This window comes from Peromyscus maniculatus, chromosome 8, assembly GCF_049852395.1.
Source record: "Peromyscus maniculatus bairdii isolate BWxNUB_F1_BW_parent chromosome 8, HU_Pman_BW_mat_3.1, whole genome shotgun sequence".
Classification (NCBI taxonomy): Eukaryota; Metazoa; Chordata; class Mammalia; order Rodentia; family Cricetidae; genus Peromyscus; species Peromyscus maniculatus.
The window spans coordinates 81,199,457-81,215,887 of NC_134859.1; the positions used below are offsets into that span (position 1 = coordinate 81,199,457).

The following is a 16,431-nucleotide window of genomic DNA, read 5'->3' on the forward strand; positions in this document are numbered from 1 at the left end:
GCTCTTCCGTCCCTTAACCCTGTGACCAGAGGGAAGTTGCCTTTATCATTTAGTGTCTCAAAGTCAGCGTGTGTAAAGTCAGGGAAGTGGTTACCTGCGAGGCATCTCCCTCCATAAGGCATGGAAGGCTTACTTTGTTCACTTGTCCACTAAATAACTACTTATTGATATCCTGAATGTCCTGGCCTTGGGCTGGTGAATCCAAGAAGCATTTTCTCTTTTCCATTCTAGGTTAGGGTGGGGTCTGAAAATGGCAAAGTAATAAAATAATGCCAGCTTAAAGAGGGCTGGCTATGGAAAAAAAAAATACCTGACTAGAGAAACTTGAGGAAGAAAGGGCGGAGTCTGCCTCAGGGTCTGAAGGAGCACAGTTCGTCACGCGGGGAAGGCGTAGCAGGAGTGGATGGGGCAGGTCACATTGCACCTACTGTAAGGAAGCAGAAAGAAATGAATGCGGGTGCTCGGCTGGCTTTCTCCTCGGCACAAAGCCTGTGTGTGTGTGTGTGTGTGTGTGTGTGTGTGTGTGTGTGTGTGTGTGTGTGTGTGTGATGTTCATGCCATGTACATGTGAAAACCAGATGTCAGCCTCTGGCGTTAGTCTTTGGAAGGCAGCTCCTTTTTTTTTGAGACGGCCTCTCTCACTGGCTTGGAGTTGTCAGGCAGACTAGACTAGACTAGACTGGACTAGACTAGACTAGACTCCAGCTGTCTCGACCTCCTCAGTGCTGGGGTTGCAGGCTTCCCTCTTCATGCCTGGATTTGGGTTGGGGGCTGGGGTTGGGGGCTGGGCAATGAACTAAGGTCCTCACACTGGCCAGGCAAGCATTGGGCCAACTGCGCTGTCCCTCCAGAGTTCCTTTTCCCCTCTTTTGTTTAGTCTGGGATTCCAGTTCAGGGGATGTTGCTGCCCATCAGGCAATTCAGGGCGAGTCTTTCTTCCGCCATGAAGTCTCTCTGGAAACACCCTCCCAGTCAGGCCCAGAGATGTGTCTCCTAGGTGCTTCCAAATCTAATCAGGTTGACAATAAAGACAGACGTCGCAGGCTGTGAGGGTTGAGTCCGTCAGCGTATGTGAGGGACACAGGTCAGCAGTCTGGGTACTCAAGTGTCTGCCCCTGTCTGTGGAAGGGCCTGCTTCCTGACTGCCACACACAAAGGACACAAGACAGCCACCCTCCACCATCCTCTGCTGTTTTACTAGACAGAGCTGCAATGGCCCCTCCCCATAAACCAGAAACAAAGAATCAAAATGGCTACCACTTCATCCTGCCAGGGCTCTGGCACGTTCCTCAAGACTTGGAAGGGGCAGATAGCATGGGTGTGCTGGGGTACCCCTGCATCTTCCCAGGGATGTGCTGGGAAGAGGCCCCACCTCTGGGCCAGTCTGGATAGTACATGCAGGGACTGAGTCCTGGATTCCCATCATGTGACTGAGCTTGAAGGAGACGATTATTAGACATCTGGATGCCAGGGTTCCCTGTCCTAAGTTAACTTGGGATATGAACACAGAGACTCCAACCTGACCTTGAAGCAGAAGGACTGAGGGGTTTGGGAGCCTAAGATGTGGGAGAAGAGGACAGGCCAGCATGCCCACCTGCCTGCCTACACTCTTCCTTGGGAGGATCTCCTGGAAGCTTATCCTTCCTTCCTCCTGACACAGCCTGAGAGAACAGTGTCACTTGACCTCGGGGCACATTCCAGAATGAAGGCACGGCCAAGAATAGGACCCAGGAGCCCTGTCACCCTCCTGCCTGCATTACTCACACATTCCCTAGAGAGGAGGAGAAGGGAGCCCCAGGCTCCTTGGGGAGATGGGATAAGAAAAGGAGGTATACAGGAGGGGGCTGAGAAGGGAAGACCCCAGAGGGTCCCTTCTTGGCCCAATGGTAGTCACAAAATGCCCCACACTGCCCTCCTCCCAGATCCCATGCTCATCCAGCGAACCCCCTTGTGAGCCCTGAGCAGGGCCGCAGTGTTCCTGGAGCCCCTGGCCGTCATTCCGATTTGGGTCAGCACCAGCCTAGAGGGAGGCCAGGCTTGGAGAAGAGGCTGAGGCAGCCTCGGGACAGCAGAGCCCTCTTCCCCAAGGAGCTGCCTGCTGAAGGATGAGGCGGTAGAAAGCTAATGTCTGGCTCAGGAATCTAGGCCATGACTGCAGTTGTGTGGGATGGAAGCTCATCATGTGTCCAGGATGTAAACAGCTCTGGGGTGATGTGCCTGCAAATGACTGGCTGGAGCCACGCTCTGCGGAGGCATCGGGGTTCAAGATCGGACTCGTCACGGCCTCGTCACAGCCCATCCAGGCAGAACAGGGCACATGGGTGCCTACGTGCGTGTGCGTGTGCGTGTGTGTGTGTGTGTGTGTGTGTGTACAACCCGTGGGAATAGATTCTTTCTTTCCACCATGTGGTGCCTACGGATCAAACTCAGGCATGGCAGCACTTTTCCTCACTGAACCATCTCTCTCCCTCCATACTTTTGGAACAGGACTTCTCACTGGACCCGGCACACACATTCGGCTAGCCTGGCTGTCTGGGCAAGGCCCAAGTATCGCCCTGAATCCACCTCCCCAGCACAGGGATGACAGACTGTACCCAGATTTCTGCATGGATTCTGGGGATCCGAACTCAGGTCTTCATGCTCTTACTGAGCCATCTCCCCAGTCCCTCTTCCTTTATTTTTCTCTTGTTTTACCTTTGCTTTTGAGCTGGAACTTTGCTATGAAGCCGAGTCTGGCCTTGAACTTGAAATCCTCCTGCCTCTGGCTCCCAAGTGCTGGATTTGTAGTTCTGTGCGCTGGCACACGGCTAAGTAAATTTCTCGTTACCCTTGCCTTATTTTTCCCAGCTACACAGCGGCATTGTGCCTCCTGCCGGCTCAGGAGAGGGTGCTCGGGGTCACAAAGTAAACTCTGTCGGCCTGATGTTATCATCACGGGGCAGTCGGAGATCACAGCCGAGGGAAACAGCCACGAGGCTATGTGTTACTACTGTCCCCTTTCCCTAGTTGGGTTTTTTGTCCTAGCACTTGGGTGGCTCTCTGGCGCCACTGTCCTGAGGGTGACATCAGACTAGGGAGCAGCTGGCCAGACAATGGAGCCGAGTGTCCCAGGAGGCTGGGGTTCAGGAAGAGGGAGGGAGGAGGGTAAACAAAGCCACAGTGCCTAGCTTCGGGGTGGTGGGGACAGTTCTGGTCTAGTGTCAGCCAAGCCTGAATAGATTGGAAGGGAAGGAAAGGTCTGGTAAGGGGAGCCATCCAGCTTTGAGAAGGTGAGGAGTGAGCTCTGACACAAACAGGGAAGCAGGACTGGCCTTGCTGCAGATGGCCCTGAATTCCCTGCGTCCTGGAGCAGGATTGAGGCCATGTCTCTCACACTGAGCCAGGGGACCTTCACAGGTTGCCTGGTACCCCTGCCCTGGGAGCTCAAGTCAGCCTGAGAAGCTGCTCACTGTCGGCCATTGCATAAGGCCAGGCTAGCAAAGATGAAAAGACAACACGGCATTTTAAGAAAGAAATCTATCTCACACGGCAGGTTAGAAATTGTCACAGTTTCTCAATCACCCATCCCCTCAGGACTCAGAGCTTCTGATTCCCCACTCAGGCCATGAGAGGGGCTCATTTCAGATGTCGGCCAAGGCACAAGGCCCAGAACAAGGAAAGGAGGTGTTAGGTCCTGCGGCCCATCCTTGGCCAGAAATCTTTACAGGGTAAAGGGGCCACTCCATGCCAAGCTGCAGTCTCACAAAGGTAACTGACTGAATCCCAGGTCTCTCTAAGTGCCATGACTAGCCAGGCATCATAGTCGAGCATGCCTGTAATCTCAGCGCTTGAGAGACTGAGACAGGAGAGTCATGAGTTTGAGACCCATCTGGACTACAGAGAGAAGCTGAGGTGAGTTTGAGCTATACTGAGACTCATTGTGGGTGGGGATCCCCCGAACTTCCCTCTCCACCGGGGGAGCAGAACAGTAAACTGGATCGAACCATGAGGTTTGGACTCCCATTTGTGTAAGTGAACTAAAGTGGCGTGGAACAGCTTGGACTAGTGACCGGGCACTTGCCCCTTGGGCTCTGAGGCTATTTGTTGGACACTGCAGCCTAGAAGCAGGTTCAGCCAATGTCCTCAGGCCTCTAAGGACAGAGTGGGATGACACTCCTCGCCCTCACTGGACACCTGACCAGGTTGGGAAATGACCATGAGTCATGCCAGCCTGATTGATGGCTAAGTTTCTTGCTCAGTGTCCTTCAGTAATGGCGTGGAGTTCCCACCCCTCCCACCCACCCCCACCCCCTGCCCTCTCTTCTCTCAGGAAATAGAAGCTCCTGGTGCCTTCTTCAAGCCTGGGCTGGGCCTGGCCTGGATTCCTCCTTTGTGTATGGCCCTGGCATCCCCAGGGAACTGAAAGAGAGAGGTGTCTCTTTTGAGGGCCAGATAGGCTATGGGTTCCAGACACTTGACGGGTCTGGGGAACAGCAGTAAGTCTGCACGGAACCAAATGCACTGAATGCCAGCCAGGGTCAGCATTGTCAGAACTGAGCAGGTTCCCTGAAGACACTGGAGACCAGGCCTCAGCCAGAAGTCTAGAAGTCATAGCTGAGCAGCACCCTCCCCATCCTCCACCCCCCGTCCCCACCCCCACTCCCTGCTCTTGTCTCTCCCACCTTCTCCACAGCATCAGAGGCGGGATCATGTCTATGGCCCTGATCCCCCACTGTCCCCACAGAGCACTTCAGACCGCACATCAGGGCCCTAGGCCTCTCTGCCTCTGACTATGGACAAGTCACGCTGCCTTCCTGGTTCAGTTTTCTCCTGCCTAGTTCATAGACCTCTGCTGAGTCCCACAGCTAAGGAGCCTCATCTCTCCTAGGGGACCTGAAAATCTACTGTGTCCCTCCACTGCCCAAATTCGTTCCCACTGATGAGACTTCCCTGCTAAGAGGTTGCCAGAACTAATGACGTGATTACAGACCCTTCCTTGCCCTCCCAAAAGAGTCACGCATGTAGAACCGTAGACACTATGAATTTTTATTTAGTATCATCCTCCTCCTATTTGAGGAAGACATTAGGGCATCCCACAATGCCTCCTTTGGAGGGATGTGGACAGAATGAAGGGCTGAAGAGGGAACAGGACAGATGCAGAGAGAGAGGGCTTCCAAATCCTCTACCCAGTGCCTGTGTGGCTGGGACCAGAAAAAACAAGGGACCTCAGAGCTGCCATCTCCAAAAGGCCCCTCCCAGTCCCCACCTAAATGGTTCCTCCCTCCTGATCCATGCAGGCACCCATACTCACCACCAGGTGGCAGCATCGAGCAATGTTCCTTCTCTATGGGCCCGCCTCCACGCTGATTCCCGGGCTGTCCCCCGCCCCTCCCGCCTTTTGTCTTCCTTACTTCCCTTGCTACCAAAACAGATCCTGGAGCTTCTCCAAGGAAGTCCATGGCACATGAAAGCACACCACCCATCAGATGGAAGTGGCTGACTGCTGCCAGTCACTCACTGGCTCCTGGGGGAGCCTAGGATCAGGACTTTGCGTTTTGGCTCTGCTAGAGGAGCGGAGTCATTCTCTAGGGTCCTAGCACCTGGCACCCAGGAAGTGTCCACTGAACTGAAACGAACAGAAGCAAGCCAACAAACCAATGCAGCCCAGGAGAGAAAACATGAATTTTTTTGCTGGTGGGGTGACCTCAGGGACACAAACTGACGCCACCAAAGGCAGTCGTCCCTGCAACCTCTGTTAGAATCGGTTACATCCTGGGCTTCCCACTGCCCTTAGTGAGAGGCAGCCTCTGTAGGAGGCAATGGGGGAAGTTACCTTAAGCAATCCTTGGACTCTCTTATCTCTTCCCACACACCCCTTGGGCAAGCTAAACCATTTAACAATGCAGATGCCATCTCTTTCTGACCCCTGACTAGGAGACTGGGCAGAGGGACCTGGGTCAGCAAGGGGGAGGGGGTGGGACTACCTGAGGGGACCCCTCATGGGAAATAACTTACATGTGTCTTTTCTTCACCCTTTGCCAACTTCCTTCCCAGCTAAAAAGAGATACGGACCTTCTAATGGAACCCAACGAACAGAGATCCTTTTCAGACCTGTGATGGCTTTCTCCCCACATGTTAGCTGAGGTTTCCCCGCTGGCCGCTGTGGCTGCCTAATCCGGATCTCACCCAGTGGCTGACTGAGGGCAGGGGGTGGGTGGGTGGAGGAGGGTCAGGGTAGGTGGCCAGCTTCAGCGCAAGCCCAGAAAGTCCTTGAGGACGTCACAGGTTTTCTTGTGCACGACCTCGCGAAGCTTCCTGACCCGCCGTGTGCTCGAGGCGCCCACGAAACTGTCGGGTCTCAGCACGGCCATGCCACCCTCCACCTCCCCCATGATGATGAGCGGCGTCTCGCTCACTGTCACATTGGGGCAAGGGCAGGCCCAGTCTACGTGAAGCAGGGTCACTTCCAGCGGCTCCCGGCCCAGGAACTTGAGGCCCATCTTCTCATCTTTCAGGACCTCGTCCACGGTCACCAGGGCACGGCCTGAGTCAGGCTCCTCGGTCAGCTCGGAGACCCTGCCCAGGATGACGAAGTCGCTTCGACAGAAGCTGGTGACGAGTTTCTGCCGAGGCTTGCAGGCTCGGCAGTTCTGGTTGCCCCTGGGGAAGGGACACGACTCCTCGCAGGCCTCGCGGCTTTCGAAGTTGTTGCTGTTGCCCTCGCAGCCACCGTAGACGAAGGACTGGCAGAGGCCCGTCTGGCTGTGGTAGGCCCAGCGCGGCACATAGGCTTTGCAGGGCCCCTGCAGGGCGGGCAGGCTGCACATGGCCAGAGGCCCACTCATACAAGCCAGCATGCAGGCCTCATAGGTCTCAAAGTGGTTGAGATTGCGGTGGCAGTGGCCGAAGGTGAACGTGAGGCAGTTGTTAGCCTGGGCGTCGAAGTGCCAGCGCGTCTGCTCCTCTCCACAGTCCTCACTGTCTGGGGGCTTTAGGCACTCGGTTGCTGGGAAAGCCGTGCCGTTGAGACTGCTCTCTGAGGTGGCCCTTGCCTGACCCCCCCTGACCACCGACAATGGGAAGTCAGCCCTCAGGACGCCAGCGGCGTTCTGGGCTGTACAGGTGTATATGCCAGCATCTTGGGGCTGGGCGTTGTAGATGACCAGCTGGGCAATGTTGGTGACCACCACGTTCCCGCGCACGTGGTTGGGCCTCATGACCACATTCTCTCTATCCTCCAGCTGTTTCTCCCAAGTGAGCTCGGGCCGGGGCCGGCCCACCACATCGCAGAGGAAACTCACGGTCTCCCCCACGGTGACGGACTGATGGACGGGATGGTTGAGTAGGGCCGGGGCCGCCATGTCCAGCCCCAGAGTCTCCGGGGAGGCCGTGGTAGGATGTGCAGTGGTCTCGGGCGGTGGAGGGCTGGTGTTGGGCCAGGTCAAGTGATAGCGGCAGGTGACCACAGTCAGGGAGATGCCCTTGGAGCAGGCCTCGGCGTCCATGTAGCAGCGGTTGTAATAGGTGAGGCCGTCCGAGGCGCAAGTGAAGCTGGGCTCCTTCTCACAGCGGTCTTTGCACTTGCACACGGGCTGTCCATCCCAGATGTCACACTCAGAGCCCTGCTGCAGACACATGAAGTGATCACACGTGGCCTCCTTGGGCATGCCCACGGGGCCCTTCCTCCCTTTCACGTCCATGTAGCGGGCTGCCACACAGCTCTTGGTCCCACACACATTGGGGCAGCACTTCTCATAGGTCTCACATGCCTGAAAGAGCCAGAGAGAGAGGAGTTCTGAACAGAGGAAGCAAGAACAGATTCCCACGTCTTGCCGCAGAGGCTGTGACATGAGGACTTATATATGTGTTTCCGCAGAGCCCTTAATGCAGATAAGATCCCACGTAGACCCAGCACCTACTGTCGGTCAGGCTCCCGCCCATATTCAGCTTACCTGCTCTCCTCCAGGACCAAGGGGGCACACCCACTATTCCCACTTGGTACATAATTTAAAGCACAGAGAGGTCAAACAACTCGCCCAAGATCACAGAGCTGGTAGTGTGGGAAAAGATGGGCCACAGACCTCCGAAAGGGGACATGTGCTCACTGTCATTTTCAAAATGAGAACCCAGAGAGGCAGAGATGACACTCAAGCCACAGAGGTGAGGGGTGGTAGGAAACGGACCCAGGCCCTTTGGTGACCTAGATGAAGCGGCGTGAGGATGACTTTTTCTCTTTCTTCCACCGAGGGGAGGATGTGTTCACTAACTTGAAGAGGTTGCATCTTGGACTCATGCTCAAGGCTAGTCACACCTCTCTTTCCCCTGAAAGACCCCCAACCCAACACTGAACCCGGGATATCAGAGAACCCTGGTGACCAGAAAAAGAAAAAAAAAAAAAGTCCCCCTGTGTGGTACGAGCAAAGACTTGCTAGTCTGTAATCCTCTCTGACTTCTGTGGAGTCGTGGAAGGCTTTACTCTAATTCTTCAAAATTAGCACATGCCACCAGGGCCGACACAAACAAGGGTTGCATGTGGTGCTTTGCACAATGTCACACCTTGTGGCTGGGCGGCTGGCTGGGCGGCTAATCCTCCACCAGGTAGTGGCTGTGTGAAGGAGTCCCCGCCCACCCTGGCCTCTTGTCCTTCCCACTTTGATCCCAGCCTTTCCGACATTCCACATGAGCTAAGAGGGGGGGAAAGTCCTCCCCCCACCCGGCTGTGTGGAGCCACAGCTTGACTGTTTCTCCCCCTTTGGGCTTAGAATAAGGACTTTGTTTTGCGGCCCTTGTTTGGCATGGGCTTCTGCGCCACAACAGGGCATGCTTGGAAATGGAGATGGGTCCTATCCAGAGCTGAGGTTCCAGGGAGAGAGCTTGAGAATGGAGGGTGGGCGGGGGCAGAGCGACCTGTGAACAGGAAAGCCTGTTCCTTGGCCTGAGGGCTATTTCATTCCAATGTGGGTAGGCAGTTCCCCCAGGATCCAGAGGTCCAGGAGTGTCTGGACACTCAGGAACCAGAACCCTTGGAGCTCTGGTGAAGGGACCCTGGAGGAAATATTTAGAATACTTTCACTTAAGGATTTACAATGTCCCCGTGGGCTACCTGGATCCTTAGCTGCACTCAGGTGCTTTCTCCAGACAGCACGCAAAGCCAGCCAGAGTTGTGCTGTCCCTAGGTGCCACCTGACTTCAGGCTAGCCAGTGTCAGTGAAAAAGATTCTCCAAAGGTAGTCATTGGATGGCATGAGCCCTATGGATGGGAGGATTGTCATCTTTCCTGTTCCTGTTCCTCAGCACCACCACTGGGTACTGGAGTACCTGCCTTGGGAAGCCTGAGAATGGTCCCCAGGGAACATGAGGCAGAAGCCACTCTCTCCATGGAAACCCCATGCTTTCCCAGGGCGACCAGCTACTTCCAGCAGCACTGGAGCCTCCCATGTTATTTAATGATGCCCAACCCAGACCCGAAGTCCAGGAGACTGTGGACCACCTCAGAGATGGCCAGGCAGGGGCCACACCCAGGGCAGGCATGGGTACTAGGGTAAACCTAAGGACTTTTCTCCCAGCAGGACTGGATAAGGATGGCCCTTGGAAGAACCCACCTGGCAGCCAGGCAAGAACCATCTGGAAGTGGCCCTTGCTGACGGCAGCGTCCAGGAGGGAGGAAAGTATGGAAGCACTGAAGAGCCCAACAGGTGGGAACTCAGTCCACTTTCCTCCCAGGACGCTTGGAGTGTTTGCACAGATTCGCTCCCACCCAAACGGCCCAGCAGCCTCATCGTTGTGTGGCCGAGTCCAAACCTGGGAAAGGGCCTGGAAACCAGGTCTAACTAGCTGCGAACACGGCATCAGGCAGGCAGGCTTCCAAGCCCACCTGGCTATGGCATCACTCCTGTGGGTACCCGTTCCCTCACCTGTGAGTGGGCCACTGAACATCTGGCAGGCTGTTGTGTTATCCCAACACATGCTGTGTGCCCAGTGTGGTGCTGGCCCAACGCAGCCCTCCACAAACCCAAAGAGGAATGCTCCAGGATGGATTTGGATACCACGCCCTCTTCCAGGCCTCAGCTGTATAGAGGCCGGCACCAAGCCCTGCTTGTCTCTGGGCGGGCAGGGTCTGGGTTCCTTCACGTTCCTGGAGGCACTCCCCAGCCGTCCCCACGTCCTAGCTCCCACACCATCACAGACCCACTCACATGGTCCGTCCTAGGCTTCAGGGGTCCCACTCACCTGGTCAGTTTCACACTCACGCTTGCAGGTGCTCTGGGCATCCACCCAAAGGTTGGGGTTCATGTCGTTGGGGCAGATGCCCGCATGGGAATACCGGATGGGTGGCAGCGTTAGGCCTTGAAGGGGTGGCCCCAGGAGCAGCAGCAACAGCAGCCCCCGGTGGAACCAGAACCGATGACGACGACGCCCCGGGGCCCACATGGTGCGGTCTGCAGTGGCCAGAGGGCCTCCCTGTGATGACACCAAGGGCTGAGGCCCGCCAGGGCCCTTCTTCTCCAGGCTTGGCAATACCTGCCCTCTTCACCCCTGCAAGTCGCCTTGCTGAGGCTGCTTGCTGGCGTCGGCCGCTGTGACTGCCTCCACCAAGCGCAGCCTGCTGAGCTGTGAGGCGTCAGATAAAAGAAAGGTCTTTGGAAGGAAACTCCTTCGTCCCCCCCACCCCACCCCACCCCGGGTGCTAGGGAGAGGGACACAGCAGGGGCTCGAGCCTGGATTTATATCCTGGGCCACCACCCCAGTGGGAGCGAGCTAACCTGATGTCTGTCAGAGGCCGGCTGCTGGCGCCTCTGTCCCGTGGCTGATCACAGACGTATTGCAGAAGGGGAGGGGGGGGGAGCTGGAAACAGTTTAGGCAGCGGTCTCTGGCACGGTGGGACACCTGCTTGTTCTTGACTCCAGAAGGCCTTTAACCCCTTCCAGGGACAGAAATGGCATGTGCTTTGGGGGGAGCTGGCCCCAGGACACGCAGGCTCACTGTGAGGCAGGTTTGTTTCCCTTTCCCCACCTCCTTGGGGCCGGGCCCCCTCCTCCTCCTCAGCCACCTCTGAAGAACACACAATCGCTTGTTACGAGGAGGGACCTGAGCCTCTGTGTTAGCGTCGCCCAGCTCGGTAGTACATTTGAGAGCAAATGACGTGGAAAAACAAGTTCACGGCCATTCAAGGGCGGGCCCAAGCAGCCAGCGCTGTGCTGTGTAAGCCGACTCCCACCCCGGGCACCAGGTCCCCTGGTGGGGGGTATGCACACGGACAGCACCACATCCCTGTGTTACGGGTTACCGGCAGTCCACGTCTTAAGTTCCAGCTTCGGTGAATTCCCCCAAAATCATTCCAGAGAGACATACCAGATATGGTCTGGCTCCCCCGGGCTGCTGGGACGGATCACATTCCTCGCTCCTCTCTCTACACACACTGGTGGAGTCCAAGAAACTGGTGCAGCCACAGTGTCCCAGGACCTCACTACACCACCCCCGAGCTGCCCTCACCGGTGGCCACAGTGGCCATTCCTTGGCGAGCCCTTGGGCGCCAGGCGCTCTGGACATGTGGCTCTACTTCCTTCACCACACAGAGTGAAAGGCTCCTGGTGGAATTTGTGCAGGGTCCTCGGAAGCACCAATCACACCAATGCCTCCGTACACACTCCAGACCCTCTAAGGCATCGTTTCACATGCTCCTTGCTGCAAACCATGCCGCCAGTCTGGACGTAAGCAAAGGATGCACAGTGAAGCTAAGCAACTCGCCCTGAGTCACACAGGAGGCAAGGGCAGCAGCTTGCTGGGGGGGGGGGGGGGGATGCAGGGCCTGTTAAAGCCACCCCTCCCCCATCCATCTGCCAGAACTGCTATCAAGGTACAGCCTTGTTTTTGCAGAACGGTCAAGAAGTTTTCGAAAACCGAGGGTTGTATTTGTGGAAGGCCTGGGAAGAGAGCCATTAAGTGGCCAGGAGGTTAGAAACAATTTCTGTCCCAGTAGCTTGCGGGCATCTTGGTCATTGCATGGTTGACAGGGGAAGTAAAACATGAAAAAGAGAGAGGTGCCTTTGTAAGGAATAAGCCAACAGGGGTTGGGGGTAGACTGAGCTGCAGTGGTAAAGAACGAGAAAGTGGCTAGAAGGGGGTCCAGGGCCCTCCACTAGGCTCTTGATACACTGTAACAACCACGACTCCCCACTCCAGTGGACTGTAAAAAAAAATCACCTGCCAGATCATCCCCTCCAGATTCTCCCTCTCCCCAGCATCTCCTCCTCTGAGCCAATCCCTTCCCACTGCATGGGTCTAAGCTCCATCTTCTCTGCCAGCGTCAACGCACTAGTGAAGGGTGTCAGGCCGTGATCTGCTGAGTTATCAAACCTCCCTCGGCGGAGGCCCATTCCAGCCACGAAGCCAGACACCAGGCAGGCGACGCGGCTGCTTGGAATTCCCTGTAATTTCATAATCCGTGCTCCTGCTGCTCGAAGCTGGAGCCTCCACACAACCCTGCCCTGGCTGTGGCTCGCTCAGCTCCCTGCGACACCACAAAAGGAAAGGGACACGTTTCTAAGCAGCACTTAGAGGACAAGGTGTCGCCGCAAGCCGTTATGCCAGGACAAGCCTCTGAAGGGAGGAGGATGCTGGGTATCTGAGGGGTCTGCTGAGGCCCGGAGAGGAATGGCAGAGACATTTGGCCCTGTTTTCAGGGTTGGTGGGAAAAGCCTCTCACCCATTTTTCACTGGTGACCCTCGTGGCTGCCCCAGGAGACACCTGTACAGGAGAGGAAGCTGAACAGGAAAGTCAGGCTGGGCCTGCCAAGTCCCCCAGCCAGGGGAAGGAAGCCCGGCCCCAGTCCTCCCTCGCTGTGTGGCCTACACCTGTATCCCCGCAAGGTTGCCAGCCCTGCTGAGGCCTCCCCAGCCTCGGCCTCAGCCCTGAAGTGGTTTCTGAGCTATTCTGAAGTTCCTCCTTCAGCGCCCCACCACCCCAAGCCCCTCTGTGACTCCCCCACACCCGAGGAAGGAGGTCCCACTGTGCACCAAGCTCCTCACTGGGAATAGATGATGGGCCGAGCTGCTAGGCAGAGGCCTGGCCTGCGGGTGTCTCCTGGCTGTCACTCTTCCCCAAGGATATGGGATGCCGCTTAGTTTCCCAGCCACTGAGTGTGAGGGGCGAGGGTGAGTGCTGGGCTCTGGTCCGCCTCAGAGATCCCTTTCCACTGCTTCGCCCACCCTTCTCACTCCTCAGGGTGAGCTCAGGACCTGCTCTTGGGTACTGCGGACAGACGGCAGGAGGTCACCCTGACTCAGTCAGTGAACTCTGGGTGACCCTTGACCTCAGGTTCACCCTGAGCTTCCTGAGCAAGTGGGGTCTTGACAGGACAACACAGCTGACACTATTGCCCAAATTAGCCAGCTCCACCTCACCCTGCAGCAGCGGCAGCAGCAGCCGTGGTTGGGGCAGCGGCAGCGCACACCACTGCAGGCGACCCAAAGCCCCCCGAGGAGCCTTGCAGACACCACCCTCATACACAAGTGGGGGCCCTTACCTCTCATTGTGTCTGCTCCCTCTTTCCCCATCCCATCTCTCTCCTCAAATGGTTCTTAAAGCACCTACTATGTGCTGGGTTCTGCACACACAGAAGTCTACAACGGTACGTTCTGTTTGCCCCAGAAACCAAGTGTGTCAAAACGATGATGATGATGATGATAAGCCCAGGAAATATGGGGTGGGGGTGGGGTGGTCCTCACCCCTGCTGAGGGGTAGGGCAGAAGGGGCTGGGCTTGGGGTTTATGCTCCAGGATGACACTGGGTAGGGAGGGCTTGAGATTGAGCAGCAGTCTGCAGGAGGAAAGAAGGCAGTTCCCTACACCTCTCCCAGAGGCCTGGCCCACAGCGCTGGCCTCCTCAGCCAAGGCCCTCCCTTTGTGGGGCCCAGGCTCCAGGAAGGGGAGATGAGGGCAGCTCAGCAGGTTTAGGAGGGGTGGGGGGGGAAGCTGCCCCGCTCCTTTCAAAAGACAGCCCAAGCAAAGACACACCAGCAGCGTGCTCCGCTCCACCCTGCCTAGGCTCTAGGTAGGGTGTCTACCCTGTCCCACGTGGGAAGCCAGTCTCGGGGAACCCCCCCCCCAGCCCTGTGTTTGGAAGGACTCAGGGAGCAGGGATGGGATACAGAGAAGACGCTGTCCTCCATGAGGTGTTCAGATGGACAGCCCAGGCCACCTCAGCGAAACTCATTACCCAGCTGGGGACCCCCTGCCAGAGCGGCCTCAGGCCTGGCTTGCATTACAAGGCTACATGAGCTCTTCCCTCCAAGTGAGGCTGCACAGAGCCTTGCAATAATTATGGGGCCTCAGCAGATGGTGGAGGCGGATGGGGGAGGCCTTCAGCTGTGGGACACGTGACCCACCAGCATCTGTGTGGAACAGGACCTGGGAGTGTCCGGGCTGAGCTGATGGTGGTGGGGGGTCGGCACTGAGTCAAGATGAGGAATTATGGGCTTGGGAGGGGTGGGGCACGGTCCAGGGAGGCCTGGTGCTGTTGACAGAGCCCCTGGATACTGGAAGGATCAGTGTGTGTCCTGAAGCGCAGAGGCGCACCCCAGGCACCCAGGGCTGGGTGGCCTTGAGAGCTTGCATGTCCTGGAGGGGTTTAGCTCAGGCCCTGCCCCTCTGCGGTTCTTGGGCCAAGCGATGTGCACAGAGTGGAGATGAGGTGTCACTCAAGGGAGGACCACCTCTAGTTCCCCATCTGAGGCCCCTTCAGCTCCGGCCTCTGTGATCCCTGTCCTGATTCCTCCAGATTTGCACTCATGGAATCGGCTTCAAAAAGCCCCGTGAAGCCCTCAGCCAAGACAAACAAGGGGTGGGCGGGTCTGAAGGTGTCTGCTCCTGACTCTTGTCTGCCTGAGGAGATAGAGTTCCAGCTTTCCCACGCCTCAGGGGTCAGGAAGGACACTGCATGAAGAGCCTGGCCTCCCTCCCATTTAGGGCCCCCCACCCATCTTAAAAGCTCCCCTGGACCATCATGGGGACCATGGTCCTCACTTCTGCCTTGTTCTTGCTTTTTGTTCACTGAGATGGCCTCAGGCTTGGCGGTTGGTTCCCTGACACTCCAGGCTGTCCAGCAAAGGGGCTCATGTTCTCCAAAGCCATCAGTACCCCTGAAATGCATCTCATCATCAGTGCACCCTGCTTTCTGTGCCCCTGGACGTGGACATGGTGTAGAGGAGGCCGACCAGGATGAGAAGCGTTGGTCCGTCCTCCCCACCCCCACCCCCACACTGACTACTGTTGCAAGATTCTGGATTAACAATAGTCCCTGCATGTTCAGGATGGGGATAAAAACATTCGGTGTGGACCACCGGGAACTATGTCTCGGTTTACACCGGCATAACCATTTTCTCCCTTACGCCCACCCGCAGCAGCCGCTCTCCTCAGTCAGCTCTTTCAGAGCATCACACAGCTCTTCCCCTCCGGCCTCGCATAAACCTTGTCCTCTGGCAGGGACCATTATCCCCTAGACAGCAGCTTTCTGACCCCTCTCAGAATCCATACCAGAAAGGAAGCTCTCCTAATCCCCGCGCACCAGGAAAGCAACATCCTGACTGCAGATTCCCAGGCTAGTCTGTAAATAACAACACAGTGCCCCGGCCAGCGGGGTCTTCAACGGGGACCCAAAGGGAGGGCTGGCGAATGAGAGGGACAAGAGACACAAAGAATGAGAGCAAGACAGGACGTCTGATCAAGTTCCAAAATTTTATTTTACTCTCAAGGCATATATAGGTAGGCAAAGGGGGTTGCAAGCAGGAAGGGACTTAATTATGGGGGCTGCAAGCAGGAAGGGACTTAGTAATGGGGGCTGCAAGCAGGAATAGACTTAATTATGGGCTGTTCACCAGCAGGAAATGTTACTCTGAAGGTTATCTATCTGCCCTTGTTAAGCTGCCTAATTGCTTAACTGCAGCTCATTCACCTGATATCTGAGAAGAGGTTCTGGTATCTGTGGGAAGAGGTTCTGGTATCTGTGGGAAGAGGTTCTGGTATCTGTGGGAAGAGGTTCTGGTGCCATGGAGACTTAAGCAAGGCCTAGATCTAAGAAAAGAGGAGAGAAACCCAAATATGGCAGCATGTGGTCAAGGGTCGCTTAGGCTTATGGCTCCCGTCAGCACAGAGCCAAACAGAATGACAGCTTACAAAGTCACCTGCTCAGTGGAGCTGGGTCGAAGGGTGACCCTCAAAAGTACCTCCATATCCCAACCCCAGGACCTGGGAATGTAACCGTATTTGGGGAAAAGGTCTTCGCCGCCATTAAGGATCTTGAAATGAGATTATCCTGGGAGGACCCGAGGCCCGATGGCAAGCGTTTGCACAGGACACGGGGACACAGGAAACAGGAGGGATACGGCCACCAACTCGGGGAACCCACAGCCAAACGGAGAGGCCAAGAGTTGTCAGCCAGAGCTTCAGAGGGA

At 56.4% G+C, this 16,431-nt stretch overlaps 1 protein-coding gene across 3 annotated transcripts; it reads right to left on the reverse strand.

Annotated features, from left to right (window-relative positions):
* Positions 1-5,011: 5,011 nt before the first annotated feature.
* On the reverse strand, positions 5,012-16,015 carry Wfikkn2 (WAP, follistatin/kazal, immunoglobulin, kunitz and netrin domain containing 2). Of its 3 annotated transcripts, none has more exons than XM_076543177.1 (3): positions 10,743-16,015; positions 10,210-10,440; positions 5,012-7,748 (listed from the first exon to the last, which is right to left on the reverse strand). In XM_076543177.1, exons 2-3 carry the CDS (start codon positions 10,408-10,410, stop codon positions 6,228-6,230), a joined length of 1,722 nt encoding a protein of 573 aa, XP_076399292.1. In that variant the 5' UTR covers positions 10,411-10,440; positions 10,743-16,015; the 3' UTR covers positions 5,012-6,227. The 3 variants fall into 3 exon arrangements, with proteins under 3 accessions (XP_076399292.1, XP_076399291.1, XP_006972052.1); XM_076543176.1 differs by having other exon boundaries at positions 10,210-10,590; XM_006971990.4 differs by lacking the exon at positions 10,743-16,015 and having other exon boundaries at positions 10,210-10,682.
* Between the last annotated feature and the right edge of the window lie 416 nt (positions 16,016-16,431).